The sequence below is a fragment of the Equus asinus genome, chromosome 19, assembly GCF_041296235.1.
Source record: "Equus asinus isolate D_3611 breed Donkey chromosome 19, EquAss-T2T_v2, whole genome shotgun sequence".
NCBI classification, from domain to species: Eukaryota; Metazoa; Chordata; class Mammalia; order Perissodactyla; family Equidae; genus Equus; species Equus asinus.
This window is the reverse complement of record NC_091808.1, coordinates 27,093,283-27,114,295: the sequence shown is the minus strand read 5'-3', so window position 1 is coordinate 27,114,295 and position 21,013 is coordinate 27,093,283. Positions and strand designations below refer to the sequence as shown.

The 21,013-nt window shown below is 42.3% G+C and overlaps 1 protein-coding gene across 2 annotated transcripts in view; it reads right to left on the bottom strand.

The window, feature by feature from the left end:
* The window catches only part of LANCL1 (LanC like glutathione S-transferase 1), a 44,263-nt gene that overhangs the window by 10,886 nt on the left and 12,364 nt on the right, over window positions 1-21,013 (bottom strand). For both annotated transcript variants that reach the window (XM_070489834.1, XM_070489835.1), the window contains exon 3: window positions 6,431-6,638. In XM_070489834.1, the coding sequence (XP_070345935.1) occupies window positions 6,431-6,638 (208 nt within the window). The remainder of the gene's footprint in view (window positions 1-6,430; window positions 6,639-21,013) is intronic.

Here is a 21,013-nt window from a genome sequence, read left to right as displayed (position 1 = left end):
ACATCTCATTTTTCTTTATTTCCCTTTTTTCTTTCTCTGTTCTCTCATGCCCCAGGCCATAAGCAATCTCACGGTGGCAGCAGAAGCGAAGGCAACGGGAGCCCACAGGAGTGAACCTCCGAGGCAGGGACCCTTCCTCGTGGATCGGAGGAGCCATGGTCCAGGGGGGCAGGGAGATCCCTACTGCTTCCCTTCTCCTAGCCTCCCCAGCACTTGGCCCCACATGCAGGCACAGTCGTGGGGTACCCAAAGCCCAGATTTCTTTCCAGAAGACCAAAATGGGAGGCCCCAGGAAACCAGAAAGTACATAGACTTCAGAGAGGGAGATGAGCTCAGGAAAGTAGTTTGAACTCTGAGAATGGACCTTTTTTTCCTTTTTGGGGGGAGTCGGAGGGGAAGCACATATGATAGGTAGGGAAAATGAAAATGTCCCTAGTTTAGATTTTTATCACACGGAATTCTGAAAGCACATCTCAATTATCCCTAAATTATCCTATAAATTCAATGTGACACCACTTGCTAAAACAACTTAATTTTTGGTGAAACTCGACAAAATGATATTAGCATACTGAAAAGGTATGATGGAAGAGTAAGGGATTTGGGGAAAAGAGAAGTAATGAAAAGACATTAGCAATTACAGAGATTAAACTGCATGTTTGGTGTCATAAACTACCTGATGGCACAGCCGTTACCTGACTAAAGTTCTCTTGCTGTCTGTGGAAATTTATTTTTAAAGTAGGTAGGTACAGACAGTGCCTGTGCCTGCATCTCATCTAACTTTAGTCCATATACTAAGAAGGGTTAATAGGCACTTGAAGTGTCCAAGATCACACGCTGGGGTGACTGGTTGTATGTGAAGTACTCTCACCAGGAATCAACAGGCAGAGGTACTCGGCACCTCCAGTAACTTGAACAAAATCGACACCAGGGGGAGGATTTGTCCCTAGGTGCCGGAGGAATGTCAGGAAAGGGCTTGTCATTGGTGGGAGGAGTGGTGAAGATGACAGGAAGTTGGGGAGATGGTACAGGCTCTACCACGTTTGAGGAGTAAGATCTAAGAAGGGACCAAGGACAACGTGGCTTTCTCTGGACCACAAGAACAGGGCAGGGGACGGCTCTGCTCCACACCTAGCAAGATCTCCCGAGGGTGTTAGTGGGGAGAATTTTTGCCCGGTACCATCAAAGGTTTGTAACTTTTTAAATACAAGTCCTTTCCTTACTCATCACACTACAGATGAGACAGAGGGTATTCATTTTCTGACCAGAAAGCCCCAACTACTGGCTCCAAAGCACTGTACATGTCAGGGTAGTCACTTAACTGGGTACACAACAGGCAACACTCTCTCTTCGTGTACTGGTGCCAACTGTCTCTGTGTGAAGGAAGGGTGAATGCGGACGTGGTGTCAGTAGGGCACTAGAGCACCAGTGCTATTTCCCTCCCCCATCTCCTCAGCCAACTGCAGGCCAGTTTGAACAGAGACACCACACACATTCTCTCTCTCTGGGGAGTCAGAGACCCCTCCAAGGAACACATAAATGCTCTCTCCACACTGAACACAATTTGGGGGCTTCTATCTCTCCAGAAACCCTAAGACTCTCAGGGCTCCAAAGTTAAAAACCTCTACCTCAGGGAACACTGGTTTCTTTGGGTTTCAGTTTCTTCGTGTAAGGATTAGACTTTTGATGATCCCAGAGGCCCTTCTGGTCTCCAAAACTCAAAATTATGATTCTGGAAGACCATTACACTAACAACGCAGGAAAGGTAAGCTGGAATATGACACTGCAGTGGGTGACAACACAGACGCCATGCAGAGAACCTGAGTGTCCGTGCTCTCTCAAAAGGGCCCTGACGTGAGGAAGGTTGGTAAAAAGCAGAACAAGTGGGTTTATTAACTCACTGATGACATCAAATAACTTCAGATTTCCTGAAATTGCACTGAAAAGACACACAGATTTCCTTTTAAAGGGAGGAGATTCACAGCTCCTTTTTTTTTCTGTTCTGCCATGAACTCCAGAAATCTGAAAAGTCAAAGCTGTGTCCACAATCAGCATACGTCCTATCATACATTCACAGTCTATATTTTTAATCTTAATAAGTCTGCTGGCTGTAAAGACTGTTGAAATGTCATAAAAATTCTTAAAAAGATATAAATTTAAAAAATACCTTTCTTACCAAAGTATCGAAAAAAACAGAAATTTTAGTTTACTCTTCAGTGATTTATAACAAGCCAACATTATCATATATTAGTACTATTCCCCAGAGTACTTAGCACAATTGGCCCCAAGATGTCATGAGGAAAAGGGGTTGTCTCCATGATGAGTTGGGCAAATTCTGCTCCCTGGAGTCGGTGGTTTCCCTTCAGAGCCGCTGAGGACTCTAAGCAGTGGGAAAGGTGCATATTTAACTCTAATTAGTGTTTCTCAATCTGTCTGAATACACAAATCCTGCTTTCATTTAACACTTACTAACAGTCTTCACATAGCAAACTACTGCTATTTGGCTGTGCACGTACTGACAAAGGTGGCCTTATACATCGAGCTCTGGGACCACTGTGAGTGACTCACTGAATGGGACTTCTGTGAGCCGGTGAAGCAGCTGTATGGCTAAAGGCTTTAAACTGCCTATGTAAAAACCAAAGAGGTGGTTGCTGTGTTTCAAATTTAGACGGAACTGTTTTGTATTGGCTGGTCTTATGCAAGTTAATTCTATGAAAGGAGCGCATGTTAATTAAACTTTTGGAGAAATCAATGTTTTGTTTCACCTGCCATTCTGATCAAGTTTAGTGACAGGTTTTATATGAAATACTTCCCAGCGTTGGAGTGGAATCTTGGTAGTTTTTTCCTCTAGATACACCAATAATACATTTTTTGTTTTTAAGTTGCCCTATTTAATTTCTAACCTCTGACGGATGTAGCACAGGCATGTATAAAAAAAGGAATTTTGAAGTATATGCCAATCCAGGGAATGATTTAATACAATGATTCACAGATCATTACATGTGGTGCAGAAGACTCCTTGGGCCTCCCCCCACCCTTCTGGTTCCACTTCCCAGTGGGAAAGTCAGTTACAGTAAGAAAATACCATTCTTTGGGGAAAAATTGGAGGAGAAGGGCAAATTTGCATATACATGCTTAAACAACAGGAGTATGGATGATTCCTTCTTTAAATACAACACAATCATATCTTAAAGTCTAGTTATTCTATAACATGGATGAACCTTAAGGATATTACGCTAAGTGAAAAAAGCCAGTCACAAAAAGACAAATGCTGTCTGAGCCCACCTATATGCGACACTTAGAGTCGTCAAAATCAGAGAGACAGAAAGCAGAGTGGCTGGTGCTAGGGCTGGGGAGAAGGGGCAATGGGGAATTACTGTTTAATGGGTACAGACTTCCAGTTTTACAAGAGGAAAAGAGCTATGGAGATGAGTGGTGGTGATGGTTACACATTATGAATGTATTTAATACCATTAAAATGTACACTTAAAAATGGTTAATGTGGTAAATTTTATGTAATGTGTATTTTATCATAATAAAAAAATTTTGAAAAAAAAGAACTAAGTGTAAATTCTAGAACTGAAAAATGCAACGTCTAAAATAAAAAAAGTGACTGGAGTGGATTAACAGCAGAATGGATATAACAGAGGAAAGAGTGAATTTGAAAATCATCAATACTATCCAATCTTAAGAACAGAAAGAAAAAAAAAGATTGGAAAAAAAAATGAACAGTCTCAGAAACCAGTAGAACAATATCAAAAGGCCAAACACATGTGTAATTAAAATTCCAGAAGGAGGAAAAAGGGAGGATGGGGCAAAAAAAAAAAAAAAAATTTGGAAAAATATTCTAGATGTTGACAGGGGTTTGGATTACATTGATATATGCATTTGTCAAAACTCAACAAATATACACTTAAAACTTGGGCAGCTGTGTAAAGTTGACATCACAAGAAGAAAACTGTGAACAGATAGTGAACTCTAGTGAATGAAAGACATGCTTAAGTATTTAGAAGGAAGTATACTGATGTCTGCAATTCACTCGGAAATGCACCCTACCCCGAAAGGATAAGTACCGGAGAGAGGAGTAGACAGGTGAATAGATATGTGACTAAGCAAACAGAGTAAAATGTTAATGGCTGAATCTATGTGGGTAGATATACAGTTATTCACTATTCTTTCAACATTTCTGTATGTTTGAAATTTTTTATAATAAAATTTTGAGGGGAAAAAACCTCTAGTAATTAGAATTTTAGGCCAAAAGCCTGTTAATCAAATACACACCACTGCACACTGTGAGATTAACCAAGGGATCTTCAACAAACGAAATCAGAGATGATAATACTATTCTAACAGTAATACATAAGAAAGAGGAGAGGGAATCAAAATGATGGTCAACTCCGGGAGAATCATTGATTTAAAATGCTGCTGGACCCAATTAAGAAATGAACTAAAGACCTTAACAGACACCTGGCCAAAGAAGATATACACATGGCAAGGAAGTATATGAAAAGATGTCCCCCATCATATGTCATCAGGGAAATGCAAATTAAAACAACGAGATACCACTAGACGTCTATTAGGATGGCAAAAATCCGACAACACCAAATGCTGACAAGGATGTGGCTGCAAAGGAACTCTCTTCACTGCTGGTGGGAATGTAATATGGTACAGCCACTGTGGAAGTTTTTGACAAAACTAAACATACTCTTACCTTCAATCCGGCAATCACACTCCTTGGTATTTACCGAAAGGAGTTGGAAACATGTCCACACAAAACCCTGCACATGGATGTTTCTAGCAGCTTTATTCATAATTACCAAAACTTGGAAGCAACCAGGATGTCCTTCAGTAGGTAAATGGACCAATAAACTGTGTAGATCCAGACAATGGAACATTATTCAGCACTAAAAAGAAATGAATTATCAAGCCATGACAAGATATGGAGGAACCTTAAATGCATATTACTAAGTGAAAGAAGCCAATCTGAAAAGGCTCCGTACTGTGTGATTCCAATTATATGACATTCTCGGAAAGACAAACCTATGGAGACAGTAAAAGGATGAGCAGTCGCCAGGGCTTGAGGAGGAGGGAAGAGGGATTACTAGGCAGAGCACAGAGGATTTTTAGGGGAGTGAAACTACTCTGCACGATCCTAGAATGATGGATACGTGTCATTATACTTTTGCCCAAACCCACAGAGTGAACACCACCAAGGTAAACCATGGACTTAGGGTGATAATGATGTGTCCATGTAGGTTTGGAGATGGTAACAAGTGTTCACTCTGGTGGGGGATGGTGACAGTGGGGGAGACCATGCCTGTGTGGGGGCCGGGGGTTACGGGGAATTTCTGTACCTTCCTCTCAATTTGCTGTGAACTGAAAACTGCTCTGAAAAGCACAGTCTATGAAACACTGAAACCACCTTTGCGGGCACTGCGTCTCTGCGTGTCGCCATGCTGAGGCAGGCAGGGCGCCTGGCGGCCGGATTTCTCAGTGGGATTCTCAGTGTCCAGTCAGCGCTGGGAAAACAGTAACGCAGTCTACTGGTACAAAGGCTTAGTAATTCTTCATAATTCAAGCTGCCAGTGGCTGCCCTGATTTACAGGAACAATGGACACCTGGACTTGCGTGTCACTGGCCCAGAGACAAGCAGTTCTGAACCAGCCTGTGTTCCCTCAGCCCCTTGCAGGAAGCGCCCCACATCTCTTTGAATTACCGATCTTGGGTAGCCCTGGATTAGTAATCACATGATTAGGCTTCTGATCATTTTTATGACTAAACTGATGTTTGATCTGGAACATGTCAGTGTCATTTTATCTTGCAATAAAATGGGGATTGTAATGGATGTTCCTTAACTGCAACATAGGAATAATGTGAGAATTGATCAAACGGCAGCAGTAAGGACTTATTACTGAGAGAAAAGTTTGTTGTTGTTAGTACTGCTGAGTCCATTCTGAGTCCCAGGCATTCTGTGTACAGCAGGCAGAACCCTGCCCGGTCTTTTTGCGCCATCCTCTCACCTTCTGATGCTCTATAAGACAATGCTCTGCTACTATCCATACACTTTTTGTGGCCAATTATTTCCGAAGTGGGTGACCAGGTCCTTCTTCCTAGTCTGTCTTAATCTGGAAGCTCTGCTGAAATCTATCCACCACGAGTGACCCTGCTGGTATTTGAAATACTGGTGGCAGAGCTTTCAGCATCACAGGAACATGAAGCTGCCACAGTATGACAACCGAGAGACGGGTGGTATGGCTCTCTGACTGGGAAAGGAACCTGGGCCACAGTGGTGGGAGTGCCAAATCTTAGCCACTAGACCACCAGGGCTGGCTGAGAGAAAAGTGAATTCATTCAAATGTTCTTTTGCTAACACATGCAGAAGTAACGCATAATGGCATACAGATAATAAAACTCCAAAAGGAAACACAATTACCGGGTGATGCAGTCTTCTGCCTGCTTCTCATTGTTCATCTTGTGATACACCACAGCAGCCACTGCCAGAGGGCCTGCATCCCCACAAAGGAAAGTGATGGAACGCTTGGACAAACAGTTCAGACCCTGCTTTACATAAGTGTGTGCCATCTGTAGGTAGCCAGGGTCCCCGAACACATCATAGAGATGTAGGTAAAGCACAGCAATGCCTGAAAAGCAAAAAGAAAATACTGTATAGCTGAGGAAAGGGCACTTGACTCTATCATTCTGCAGTGCTGCTGACTCAAGAGTGTTGATTTTTGATAACTTGTAACAAATATGCAAATTATCTGGCAGTTCAGATGACCTTAGTTCTAGACTCAGCTTTATTATCAAGCAGCTCTAAGAACTGGACATACGCAAACGCTGTTCTCAGTTTCCCCATCATTACAACTCTAAATAACAGCAACTCTAAACCCAAGTTTATTATCAGTCCCGGTTGCGCTCTGGCTATTGTGCTAATGTATTCTTCTTGACAGTTTAATGATAGGTCATTAAACTATGATTCTAAATAGTCACCTATTTATTTAACAAAATAATTTATTAAATTAATAAGGAACAAGAAATGTTTGTTTTTGTAAGCTAAAGAAATTCAAAGATTAGGGAATGAAAAATTCAATTTCTCTTTATATACAAAATAATTTTTCACATGAGAAGGCAGGGAGAGTAACAGAATCCCCTACACCAGTATTATTCCAGGGAGGGATTATACAAATAACTAAGTTATTTGAAATCTGAGAAAATAAATTCAACTCCTTATTGTTTTTCTCTGTTGAGGACCCAGCCACTTTAGGAACTATAGCGTAAAAGCTGCCAATGACTTTTGCTTTGGGCCTTACTCCATTGCTTCTTATCCCACCCTTAAAGCCTGCATCTGTAATTGAGGGTCGTCTGCATGTCCTCATTCCAAATGCCTGTCACAGTAGAAAGAGCCTTGCCTCTAGCCGATGGGTCTCATGGCAGACTCAAAGACGTGGAGGAGGGAGCCTGCCTGCAGCATTTCCAGAAACTCATTTCTCCCCTTAAAGTACATTTTCCATCCCATTTACCACTTTTAGAAGATACAGAGCCTCTGTTTAAATCTAAATTAATAGAGCCAATCTCTTCACAGATTGCAATGCAGTACGAATGCAGTCTGCAAAATTACTTTTCACTGTACAAATTTAGATAGTTTGCTCATTTTGCATGGGTAATCTCCAAAGCTTTGTGCTACAGACAACTCAATTTCACACGTATATTAAGGCAAAATTTTCATTTCCTGCTGAAGTTAATAACGTTGTCTGTTCTTTCAAAGTGGCGTGGTGTTAGGAATTCCACCAGCTGACGATCAGATGTAGCAACACTTAAGGGCTGCAGACACAAGTGTTCAAAACCACACATGTGGGTAAGAAAAAAGGTCTGCTTTTCACAAATGATCAATGTCAAGAGCTCTTCTAGAACTGAGTCCTTAACAGGCTTCCTCTCCAACCGCACGAAGCAGCTGTAGGCGCTCCACTTAAACTGTCACCCTCTCACTGTGCCCTCCTGTCCCATCGCTGCCTGCTCCCAGAGCCAGACAATGACAGGGCTGAGCCAAGAAGATAGGACATGATCAAATACAAGCCCCATGACTGTTTTCCTATTCAGACCTTTGTCTCTCAATACCAACAACTCCTCTCGGCCCAAATATTTAACAAACAAAACCCACTAAGGTTTGCAATTGCAAGGTTTAATGCATTGCTTATGAAAAACAGGTAATCAAGAAGTCTCACAATAGGTCAACTAGATGAAAAATTTTGCTTTTTTCTTTTTGATCAGCAGAGAATTATCTTTCTAACTTCTGGGATTCCACAACCTCAGGTTCTATTTCTCTCCTTCTTTTCATTCTGGGCCTCAGTGTCCGCATATTCTGATTAAGCCACCTTCTGCAGGTGGCAGTTTATGGCATCTGTCTTCCCCGTCACAACCACGCATGGAGGAGAAGGGTTTCCAGTGAGGGGAAATTATTATATATATTATATATTAGTCCAGGTCAGGGAAATAAGACAAAATGCATACGTCAAGGACATTTAAAGCCTCATCAATATTTTATACCCAGGTGCCCCAATTTAATAAGAGAAAATAGGGGAACTGCCTGTGGCCAAGTGTCTTGAACCCATCCTTATGATCCTCTAAACTTTGACAGTATTTGTGCACCTAACAACACCTTTGTTTAAAGACCGAGACTCAGAGTTGGCTGGCCAGGTGGGAACTACAAACAGAACTTCAAGGGCTCTGCAGGGAAACGCGCCCGGTCCTTATATACACCCACAGGCCTGGCCTCAGTCTGTGCTTTGAAAAACTCTTTTCAAATGTAATTTATCAAAACAAAAATGTTTTTCATGAAAAAAGTCAAACAGTACTGCAAGGCACGATATACAAAGCACAGTCCACTGCCCCACTCTATTTCTATCTCTTAGTGGCAATCACTGTCAATAATTTTAGCCATTTCCTCTAGTATTTGCCTCCATATTTCTAACAATATGCTATGTGCTCTCTCTTAATTTTTCCATATCAGATATTTTTGACTCACCTTCTATTTTGGAAGATGAGGATTTAGCTCTTGTGATAGACTGCAAAGTGGTCCCCAAAAGTGTATCTCCTTTCCCCTCAACAATAATGTCCTGGATTTTAGCTGGCACATGACTGCCTGTAACAGCCTCCTCTGCAGCTGGGTATGGCCATGTGACTGAGTTCTGACCAATGGGGCATAGTGGGCATAATGGGGGCAACTATGCAAAATGTTCTTGAAGGGAGGGGACTTGCCATTTCTTTCTCTTTCCCTTTTCCTCCTGGTGGGAATGCAGATATGAGAGCGTAGCTGAAGCAGCCATCTTAGATCATGAGGTGGCAGCTCTGTGATGAGGATGGTAAAGCATCAAGACCAAAGAAACTGAGATCCCAGAAGACTGTGAAGCTGCCACACCAGTTCCTGGATTGCCTACTTACCCGAGAGAGAAATTCTGTCCCGTTAAAGCCACTGTTATTTTAGGTGGTGTATTTCCACATGCTGATAAGACTAATCCTAAAGACTACAGCTCTTCTCAAAGCGGGAGAGTTAGGCAGAAGCTAGATCACACAGGGTCTCATTAAGTTAGTTCAGGATTTTGGGTTTTTTATTTGAAAAGCACCATTTTAAGTACTGGAAGAGCACAATTAGATTTGTGCCTTTAAAAGTTCGCTGTAACTGAAAATGGATCAAAGACTTAAAGGTGAGACCTGAAACCATAGGGTTTCTAGAAGAAAATGTAGGCAGTACACTCTTTGACATCAGTATTAAAAGCATCTTTTCCGACACCATGTCTTCTTAGAGAAGGGAAACAATAGAAAGAATAAACAAATGGGACTTCATCAGACTAAAGAGCTTCTTCAAGGCAAATGAAAACAGGATTGAAACAAAACAACCCACTAACTGGGAAAAAATACTTGCAAGTCATATATCTGACAAAGGCTTAATATCCATAATACATAAAGAACTCTCACAACTCAACAGCAAAAAATCAAACAACCCAATCAAAAAATGGGCTGGAGACATGAACAGACATTTCTCCAAAGAAGATATACGGATGGCCAATAGGCACATGAAAAGATGCTCATCATCGCTGATCATCAGGGAAATGCAAATCAAAACTACACTAAGAGAGGAGGAGGATCCAAGACGGCGCCGTGAGTAGTCCTCTTTGTCTCTCCCCCTTCGAGTCTACAATTATTTGGACACTCATCGCTTAACAAAGGATATCCAGACAGCATCTCAGGACGTCTGAGAGACCCATGCGACTATACATCGGAAGGCGGACGGACTTCCCTCCAGGAGGATGTGGAGATAGGTGAAAATTCTCCGACCCCGACCGAACAGCCTAGTACCTGCAAGCGGCTTTCTTCCAACGGACGCCGTTTCTTCCAACACACACCTAGGGCAGGAGCGAGCACACAACAGAGGAGCGACGGTGGAAACAGGTGACCAGAACCCTACCTAAACCCCCCGCAATTACTCCTAAATGCAGAGAGAAACTCTAGATTTACACACCTGAGCCCGCGGGGAGAGTCTCTCCCCACCATTGGCGGGGAGATCCCGCCTAGTGTTCACGGCGCCCGGAGGGTACAGAGGCCCCCCAGCTGCCACTGCCTGCACGGTGGGGAAAGGGATTGCTGGAGATCTCAGAGAGGACTGGGGCTGGGTGAAGCTCCAGAGGCCAGCTCCGCGCCCCAGAGGGGAAGCTCCAGAGTTCCACCTGGGCGGCAGCAGACAAAACTCTCTGTCTGCCATTAGCGGAGGGGCAACGCCCAGCATTCACAACTCCGGGAAAGTCCCGGAGAGAATCCCAGAGGGCGAGGTGACCCCCAGCTGCCGTTGCCCGCCCTGTGGGGCTAGGGATTGCCGGAGATCTCGGAGAGGACTGGGGCTGGGTGAAGCTACAGAGGCCGGCTCCACGCCCCAGAGGGGAAGCTCCAGAGATCCGCCCGGGCAGCAGACAAAACTCTCTGTCTGCCATTAGCGGAGGGGCCATTCCCAGCATTCACAACTCCGGGAAAGTCCCGGAGAGAACCCCAGAGGGCGAGGTGACCCCCAGCTGCCGTTGCCTGCCCCGTGGGGTAAGGGATTGCCGGAGATCTCGGAGAGGACTGGGGCTGGGGGGAGCTCCAGAGGCCGGCCCTGCGGCCTGGAGGGGAAGCTCCAGAGTTCTGCCTGGGCAGCAGACAAAACTCTCTGTCTGCTATTAGCAGAGGGGCCACTCCCAGCATCCACAACACTGGGAGGGTCCTGGAGAGGAGAATATCAGGCAGGGCAGCAGCTGACCAGCTACCACTGAAATCAGGATCTCCGGCTATCCCCCAGACAGGGAAAAGGGCTCCCCGAGTTCCTGGGGAACAGGACTGGGGCTGGGTGGAGTTCCAGCGACCCAGCTCCGTAGCCTAGGGGGAAACCCTACAGGCTCACAGCAGCCTCAGGGAAAGCCTCTGCACAGCACTAGTAGAGAGCACCCATCCGGCAGCCCCAAGGCTCGAAGACCCCGGGACAAAAGTAGCATAGCTAGGTGAGCTAACCACAGACTGTAGAAGATGCCAATAGCTCTGCTGCGACCCACAGTGGACAAGTGAGATTTTGTGGGTGCCGACAGTGACGGAGCGGCAAATATAAGTGATCCTACCCCAGGCCGCTGGAAAAGCCCATAACACCGTTGCAGACCCCAAGGAGGGAGCACGTCTAGGTGGGCTGCAACAGTAGGCACCAGCAGCCTGAAGCCCCCCCATGACGGCCCCCATGGCAGAAGAGGGAATCCAAAGGACCACTGTGACTACGAGGAGGGGCCCAGGCCCAGTTAACAACTGCGGATAGGGTTCCTGGTTGGTGCAGTATAATCAGCTGCTCCCCCACCACAGCAGCAGAAACAAGTGGAAGGAGCAACTAAACTCTGTCTATGCGGAGGCACAAATCAACAACATCAAGCAATATGAAAAAATACATTAAATCTCCAGAACAGAAGGAAAACAACAAATACACAGAAAACAATCCCAAAGAAAATGAGATATATAACCTAAATGATGATGACTTCAAAACAGCCATCATTAAAATACTCAATGAGTTAAGAGAGAATTCAGATAGATAACTCAACGAGTTTAGGAGCTATGTCACAAAAGAGTTTGATACAATAAAGAAGAACCAAACAGAAATATTGGAAATGAAGAACACAATAGAGGAGACTAAGAAAAATCTAGATGCACTGAACAGTAGGGCCGATAATATGGAGGAAAGAATTAGCAATTTGGAAGATGGCAATATAGAAATGCTGCAGGCAGAGGAGGAGAGAGAAGTAAGACTAAAAAGAAATGAAGAAACTCTCCGAGAATTAGCAGACACAATTAGGAGATGCAATGTAAGGATTATAGGTATACCAGAGGGAGAAGAGAAGGAGAAAGGGGCAGAAAGCCTATTCAAAGAAACAATGGCTGAGAACTTCCCAAACCTGGTGAGAGAGATGGATCTTCAGGTGACAGAAGCCAATCGATCTCCAAACTTTATCAATGCAAGAAGACCAACCCCACAGCATATAGTAGTGAAGCTAGCAAAAGTCAACGACAAGGAGAAAATACTAAGGACAGCCAGGCAAAAGAAACTAACCTACAAAGGAACCCCCATCAGGCTATCAGCAGATTTCTCAGCAGAAACTTTACAGGCTAGAAGAGAGTGGAATGATATATTCAAAAATCTGAAGGACAAAAATCTACAGCCGATAATTCTCTACCCAGCGAAAATATCCTTCAAATATGATGGAGAAATAAAAACTTCCCCAGATAAACAAAAATTAAGGGAGTTCATTGCCACAAAACCTCCTCTTCAGGGAATCCTCAGGAAAACCCTCATTCCTGAAAAATTAAAAAAAGGAAAGGGGCTACAAAACCAAGAGCAGAGGAGATAAGTAGAAGGACAACAACAGAGAGTAGCAGCTCTTCATCAGAACAGATTAAACCATGGGACGAGAAACAAAGGAAATTGAAGAAAACCGGAAAACAAGACATAAAATGGTAGTGGTAGGCCCCCACATCTCAATAATCACTCTAAATGTAAATGGACTGAACTCCCCAATCAAAAGACACAGAGTGGCAGGATGGATCAAAGAACAAGACCCAACAATATGCTGCCTCCAGGAAACACACCTCAGCCCCAAAGACAAACACAGACTCAGAGTGAAGGGATGGAGAACAATACTCCAAGCTAACAATGAACAAAAGAAAGCAGGTGTCTACAAGGTAGACTTCAAAGCAAAACAGATAAAGAAAGACAAAGAGGGACAGTATATAATGATAAAAGGGACTCTCCACCAAGAAGTCATAACACTTATAAATATATACGCACCCAACACAGGAACACCAAAATTTGTAAAGCAACTCTTAATAGAACTAAAAGAAGACATCAACAACAATACAATAATAGTAGGGGATCTCAACACACCATTAACACCAATGGACAGAACATCCAGACAGAAAATCAACAAGGAAATAATAGAATTAAATGAAAAATTAGACCAGATGGACTTAATAGATATATATAGAACACTTCATCCAAAACAGCAGGTTACACATTCTTCTCAAGTGCACATGGAACATTCTCAAGGATTGACCATATTTTGGGAACCAAAGCAAACATCAATAAATACAAGAGAGTTGAAATAATATCAAGCATCTTTTCTGATCATAACGCTATTAAACTAGAAATCAACTACAAGAAAAAAGCAGAGAAAGGTGCAAAAATGTGGAGACTAAACAACATGCTTCTGAACAAACAATGGATCATTGAAGAAATTAAAGAAGACATCAAATATTACCTGGAGACAAATGAAAATGAGAACACGACATACCAAATCACTTGGGATGCAGCAAAAGCAGTTCTAAGAGGAAAATTCATCGCAATACAGGCTCACCTCACTAAACAAGAAAAAGCTCACATAAGCAACCTCAAACGACACCTAACAGAACTAGAAAAAGAAGAACAAACAAAGCCAAAAGTCAGTAGAAGGAGGAAAATAATAAAAATAAGAGCAGAAATAAACGATATTGAAAAAAAAAAAGACAACAGAAAGGATCAATGAAACAAAGAGTTGGTTCTTCGAACAAATTAACAAAATCGACAAACCTTTGGCCAGACTCACCAAAAGAAGAGAGAAATCGCAAATAAATAAAATTAGGAATGAGAGAGGAGAAATCACAACAGATACCAATGAAATAGAAGGGATCATAAGAGAATACTATGAAAAACTATATGCCAACAAATTGAACAACCTGGAAGAAATGGACAAATTCCTAGACTCCTACAATCTCCCCAAACTGAATCAGGAAGAAATGGAGAATCTGAATAGGCCAATCACAAGTAAGGAAATAGAAACGGTAATCAAAAACCTCCCCCAAAATAAGAGTCCAGGACCAGACGGCTTCTCTGGAGAATTCTACCAAACATTCAAAGAAGACTTAATACCTATTCTTCTCAAACTGTTCTAGAAAATTGAGAAAGATGGAGTACTCCCTAACACATTCTATGAAGCCAACATCACTCTGGTCCCCAAACCTGACAAGGACAACACAAAGAAGGAGAACTACAGGCCGATATCACTGATGAACATAGATGCAAAAATCCTCAACAAAATTTTGGCAAACCGAATACAGCAACACATCAAAAAGATTATACACCATGCTCAAGTGGGATTTATACCAGGGACACAGGGATAGTTCAACATCCGCAAGTAAATCAACATGATACACTACATTAACAAAATGAACAACAAAAACCACATGATCATCTCAATAGATGCAGAGAAAGCATTCGACAAGATCCAACACCCATTTATGATAAAAACCCTCAATAAAATGGGTATAGAAGGAAAGTACCTCAACATAATACAGGCCATATATGATAGATCCACAGCCAACATCATACTCAATGGACAAAAACTGAAAGCCATCCCTCTGAGGACAGGAACAAGACAAGGGTGCCCACTTTCAGCACTCCTATTCAACATAGTACTGGAGGTGTTGGCCAGAGCAATTCGGCAGGAAAAAGAAATAAAAGGAATCCAAATAGGTAACGAAGAAGTAAAACTCTCGCTGTTTGCAGACGACATGATCTTATATATAGAAAACCCCAAAGAATCCATAGAAAAACTATTAGAAATTATCAACAACTACAGCAAAGTAGCAGGGTATAAAATCAACATACATAAAACAGTAGCATTTCTATACAGTAACAATGAACTAACAGAAAAAGAACTCAAGAACTCAATCCCATTCACAATCACAACAAAAAGAATAAAATACCTTGGGATAAACTTAACCAAGGAAGTGAAGGATCTATACAATGAAAACTACAAGACTTTCTTGAAAGAAATTGATGACGACATAAAGAGATGGAAAGACATTCCATGCACATGGATTGGAAGAGTAAACATAGTTAAAATGTCCATACGACCTAAAGCAATCTACAGATTGAATGCTATCCCAATCAGAATCCCAAGAACATTCTTCACAGAAATTGAACAAAGAATCCTAAAATTCATATGGGGCAACAAAAGACCGTGAATTGCTAAAGCAATCCTGAGCAAGAAAAACAAAGCCGGCGGAATCACAATCCCCGATTTCAAAACATACTGCAAAGCTACAGTGATCAAAACAGCATGGTACTGGTACAAAAACAGGTCCACAGATCAATGGAACAGAATTGAAAGCCCAGAGATAAAACCACACATCTATGGACAGCTAATCTTCGACAAAGGAGCGGAGGGCCTACATTAGAGAAAAGAAAGTCTCTTCAACGAATGGTGCTGGGAAAACTGGACAGCCACATGCAAAAGATTGAAAATTGACCATTCTTTTTCACCACACACCAAAATAAACTCAAAATGGATCAAAGACCTAAAGATTAGGCCTGAAACAATAAGTCTTCTGGAAGAGAATATAGGCAGTACACTCTTTGACATCAGTTTCAAAAGAATCTTTTCGGACACTATAACTCCTCAGTTGAGGGAAACAATAGAAAGAATAAACAAATGGGACTTCATCAGACTAAAGAGCTTCTTCAAGGCAAGGGAAAACAGAATAGAAACAAAAAAACAGCTCACTAATTGGGAAAAAATATTTACAAGTCACTTATCCGACAAAGGGTTAATCTCCATAATATACAAAGAACTCACATGGCTTAACAACAAAAAAACAAACAACCCGATCAAAAAATGGGCAGAGGACATGAATAGACATTTCTCAAAAGAAGATATGAATATGGCCAATAGACACATGAAAAGATGTTCATCATCGCTAATCATCAGGGAAATGCAAATCAAAACTACACTAAGATATCACCTTACACCCGTTAGATTGGCAAAAACATCCAAAACCAAGAGCGACCAATGTTGGAGAGGTTGTGGAGAAAAAGGAACCCTCATACACTGTTGGTGGGAATGCAAACTGGTACAGCCACTATGGAAAACAGTATGGAGATTTCTCAAAAAGTTAAAAATAGAAATACCCTATGACCCAGCCATCCCATTACTGGGTATCTATCCTAAGAACCTGAAATCAGAAATCCCAAGAGTCCCTTGCACCCCTATGTTCATCACAGCATTATTTACAATAGCCAAGACATGGAACCAACCTACATGCCCAGAAACTGATGATTGGATGAAGAAGATATGGTATATATACACAATGGAATACTACTCAGTCATAAAAAAAGACAAAATTGGCCCATTCACAGCAACGTGGATGGACCTTGAGGGTATTATGTTAAGCGAAATAAGCCAGTCAGAGAAAGACGAACTCTATATGACTCCACTCATAGGTGGAAGTTAGTATATTGACAAGGAGATCTGATCGGTGGTTACCAGGGAAAAGGGGGGGTGGGGGGAGGGCACAAAGGGGGAGGTGGTGTACCCACAACATGACTAACAAAAATGTACAACTGAAATCTCACAAGGTTGTAATCTATCATAACATTTAAAAAAAAAAAACTACACTAAGATATCACCTTACACCCATTAGAATGACAAAAATATCTAAAACCAATAGTAACAAATGTTGGAGAGGTTGTGGAGAAAAAGGAACCCTCATACACTGCTGGTGGGAATGCAAACTGGTGCAGCCACTATGGAAAACAGTATGGAGATTCCTCAAAATATTAAAAATAGAACTACCATACGATCCAGCCATCCCACTACTGGGTATTTATTCAAAGAGCTTGAAGTCAGCAATCCCAAAAGTCCAATGCACCCCAATGTTTACTGCAGCATTATTTACAATAGCCAAGACATGGAAGCAACGTAATTGCCCATCAACAGATGATTGGATAAAGAAGATGTGGTGTACATATATACAATGGAATACTACTCAGCTGTAAAAAAGAACAAACTCGTCTCATTTGCAACAACATGGATGGACCTTGAGGGAATTATATTAAGTGAAATAAGCCAGATAGAGAAGGACAATCTCTGTATGACTCCACTCATATGAGGGAATTAAAAAATATAGACAAAGAGAACAGATTAGTGGCTACCAGGGGAAAGATGGGATGGCGTGTGGGCACAAAGGGTGAAGGGGTGCACCTACGACACAACTGACAAACAATAATGTACAACTGAAATTTCACAAGATTGTAACCTATCATTAACTCCATAAAAATTAAAAAAAAAAAGTTCGCTGTAACTGCACTATAAGGTTTGGAAAGGAGTGTGTAGAATGGTGGATGCAGGAGGAGCAGTCAGAAGGATGCTTCAGGCATGTGAACCAGAGAGGGTGGTTGCAGCAGAGGTGAAGCGAGACTGAAGTGGAAAGCTATCTGTCTAGAAGGTGAAGTCGACAGAACCTGGTGGGGAATGACGGATGGGGAGATGTCCAAATGACTCCCAGGTGTTCAGCTTCAACAGCTAGGTGGGCAATGGTGCCATCCAGAGATGGCAAACTCCTCTAGGGGAGGGCCAGGTCTGCGAGGGAAGATCAGCTGTATCCATTCATAGACTCATCCCCAAACACAATTCTATTCTCTACAGGGCACTTAAAATAACGAGGAAGAACACTCTGCTGGCTTCGAGGAGAACCACCATCAAGACTGGTCATGAGGCTCCATATTGGATGGAGTTGAATGTAGGTAGGAGATATGTATGGAGTTAAATCTTTCTAATGTTTTCTTTTTCATCACAGAATATGCTACTTAATCAAGAGTATTCTTGGGCTTAAGTTTGAGTAGCAGACAAAATTTTCTTCAATACTGTTTGCTAAGCAAAAAGCTGAATAATGGAGATTTGCCTCTTTCTTCTACCCTTCTACCTTTTCTTCCAGACCAGAAAAAGACTTCAATGAAATTTACATTTTGATTGTATTTAATTGTAAAAATCTGCCAGAGATTGTTTTAGATTTTGGAATTATCATTATTCTTTTAAATGAGAGCACTCCCCCTCTTTTTATGACTCTGGATGAGTTTTGACACATTCGTTGGTATAAAATTTGAGTTAAATATTCTTTTATTTCTTAGCTGGCCCATTCCATGATAACTACTGTCATACGCTATCAAAACTAATGCTTTTTGGTCTGAATTTTACCATCTTGTGAGATTTGCTCATACATATCACTTAAACATATTGACGCATTTTAGAAGAGAAAGTAATCCATATGAAGTGAGATATGCTGAGAAACGAATAAAGCAAAATCTAATTTATTATTTTCCCATTAATCCTAAAATCATTAAAGGTGATCAATAAAGTATTTGGGATAACATGTGTTTAAGTTATGTTCTGTTAGGTAATGAGTACTTTCCTTCAGGAACCAGAGATTATTCCTATTTTGATGGTCTTACGTCATTTCCCAAAGGGGAAAAACGAAAGTTGTTATAGGTATACCACCTTGGTTTTACATGCAAATACAGATAAATTTAAGTAACACCAGTAACAATCAATGAATGAAGTGCCTTTTATAATCAAGTATATGGACGCCGGCCCCGTGGCCGAGTGGTTAAGTTCGCAGGCTGCACTTCAGTGGCCCAGGGTTCACCAGTTTGGATCCCAGGCATGGACCTACACACCGCTCATCAAGCCATGCTGTGGTAGCATTCCACATGGAAGAACTAGAATGAACTAAACTAGGACATACAACTATGTACTCAGGCTTTGGGGAGGGGCAGAACAAAAAGAGGAAGACTGGTAAGTGATGTTAGCTCAGGGCCAATCTTCCTCGCCAAAAAAAAAAAAAAAAAGGAATCATGTATACGAAGTCAGTAATCTTTTCAGAAATAGCATGTTAATTCTTTAGTTATTCACATCCTTAGAAGCTGACTTGGTGGAGAAAGAAGAGACGGATGTGGGCAGAATATCCCCTCCCTTCCAGGGAAAAAACACCATTAAGGAGGAGCAAGTATGGGTGGTGTGGACTGAAAGGGAGCTCCCTCTGTGGGAAGACTGAAACGGAGCAAGTGCAGAGAGTAGTCCAGGTGGTGGAATTACCTGATCGAATTCCTATGGACAAGAAGCCTAGCTCAAGGCCCGCTTAATAAAGCTGTACTCCTCAGGATACAAACTGATAAAAACCAGACACAGAAATTCAGATTTGATGCTAATCTATTGTTGGTTTAGAGGAGTAGTATTCGAAAAAAGCATTTTTCAAAGATAAATTTGGCCATTTGTGTTAGTCCAGGTCCTCCTAGATGGGCCTGAATGTGCAGGACTGTATGAGGGAAACGGCTCCCAGACACATATACCACATGAAGTATGATAGAGGGCATCAGAGAAGCAACTACATGCTTTGGCTTGGGAGTGACACCTGCGACCTCCACCTGCAGCCCCTGGACCAAAACAGGTAGCTGCACCTAACTACAACATGGTTGAGGCCTAATCCTCCCAGGAGCCCAGAAGCAGAGGGAACGCCAGATATGGGTGTGCACTAGAAGCACCTAACGTGGGGCCTGGCAGTGGAGAGGAGGTGGAGGGGAGCCAAAGCTTGGCCAAGTCAGGCCTGAGACATACATTAGACACCCAAGTGGAGAGGTCAAGGAGGCAGCTGGATCTACGGGTCAAGAGTTCAGGGAAGAGAGGCTAGACCAACGTGCTCCAAATGTGCGAGGAACGTTAACCCAAGTAGTTAATGATCCCCCAATGTACTTCAGGAGCAGCTGGACCAGAAGACTCATCAATCCAATGCAGGGGGAGTTGCTCTTGATTTCAAAAAAAAAACCAAGAACCCACTTATCACCTCCACTGTGGTCTGAGCGGCCAGAAGAAACTCAGACACCAATCACTTTGATCTTGTAACTCCTAGAGCCTTTCTGGCTGCTCAGAACTGCAGTGGCCAACGTGACAGCCTCTAAACTTAGGTATCTGCAGAAACTTAATTAAAAGTAAACAAAACTTAAAATTTGGTTTCTCAGTCACGCTAGCCACATTTCACATGTTCAAGAGCCACATGTGGCTGGCGGCTACTGGTGGACAGCAAAGGAGCTCTTCCACCACTGCAGAAGGTGCCAAGCCAGCACTGCTCTGAGCACCAGGGGCAGATGCCATTCTGTGTAAGCAGCTCAGGGATTCTGCTGCTGCCTCAGAATTCATCCTACAGAGCTCTTATTTTGAAATGTTGACAACTAATCTACTTGGAAGAAAAAAATATATACTGTGAGGACCAAATAAATTCTGCTGTAACAGGAACCCATCTGGCTTTCGGTACAGAAACTCTGAACTAGATTTTTCTATTCTGCTTCCTTCTGTAGCTCCTACTCTGAGAAGGGAGGGTAAACTGCTTAGGGACACCTCAAACTCTGCAATTTCCTTACTCAGCTACTTATCCCCAGTAGTACTATAAATATACTCAGCTGTTGAGAAGTAATTACCAAGCCTTTGAATTTCTGAGAGATCGTTAGTTCTCTTCATCTTGACCAATCAAGACCTTGCTGTGTCTTAGACATACACGGAGATGATAAAAATCTCCCCAGATGTATGAGCCTCCCCAAACACTTCTCCGTAATTCTGCATTTGGAGATCACTTCTCATTATTTGTTGTAAAACCC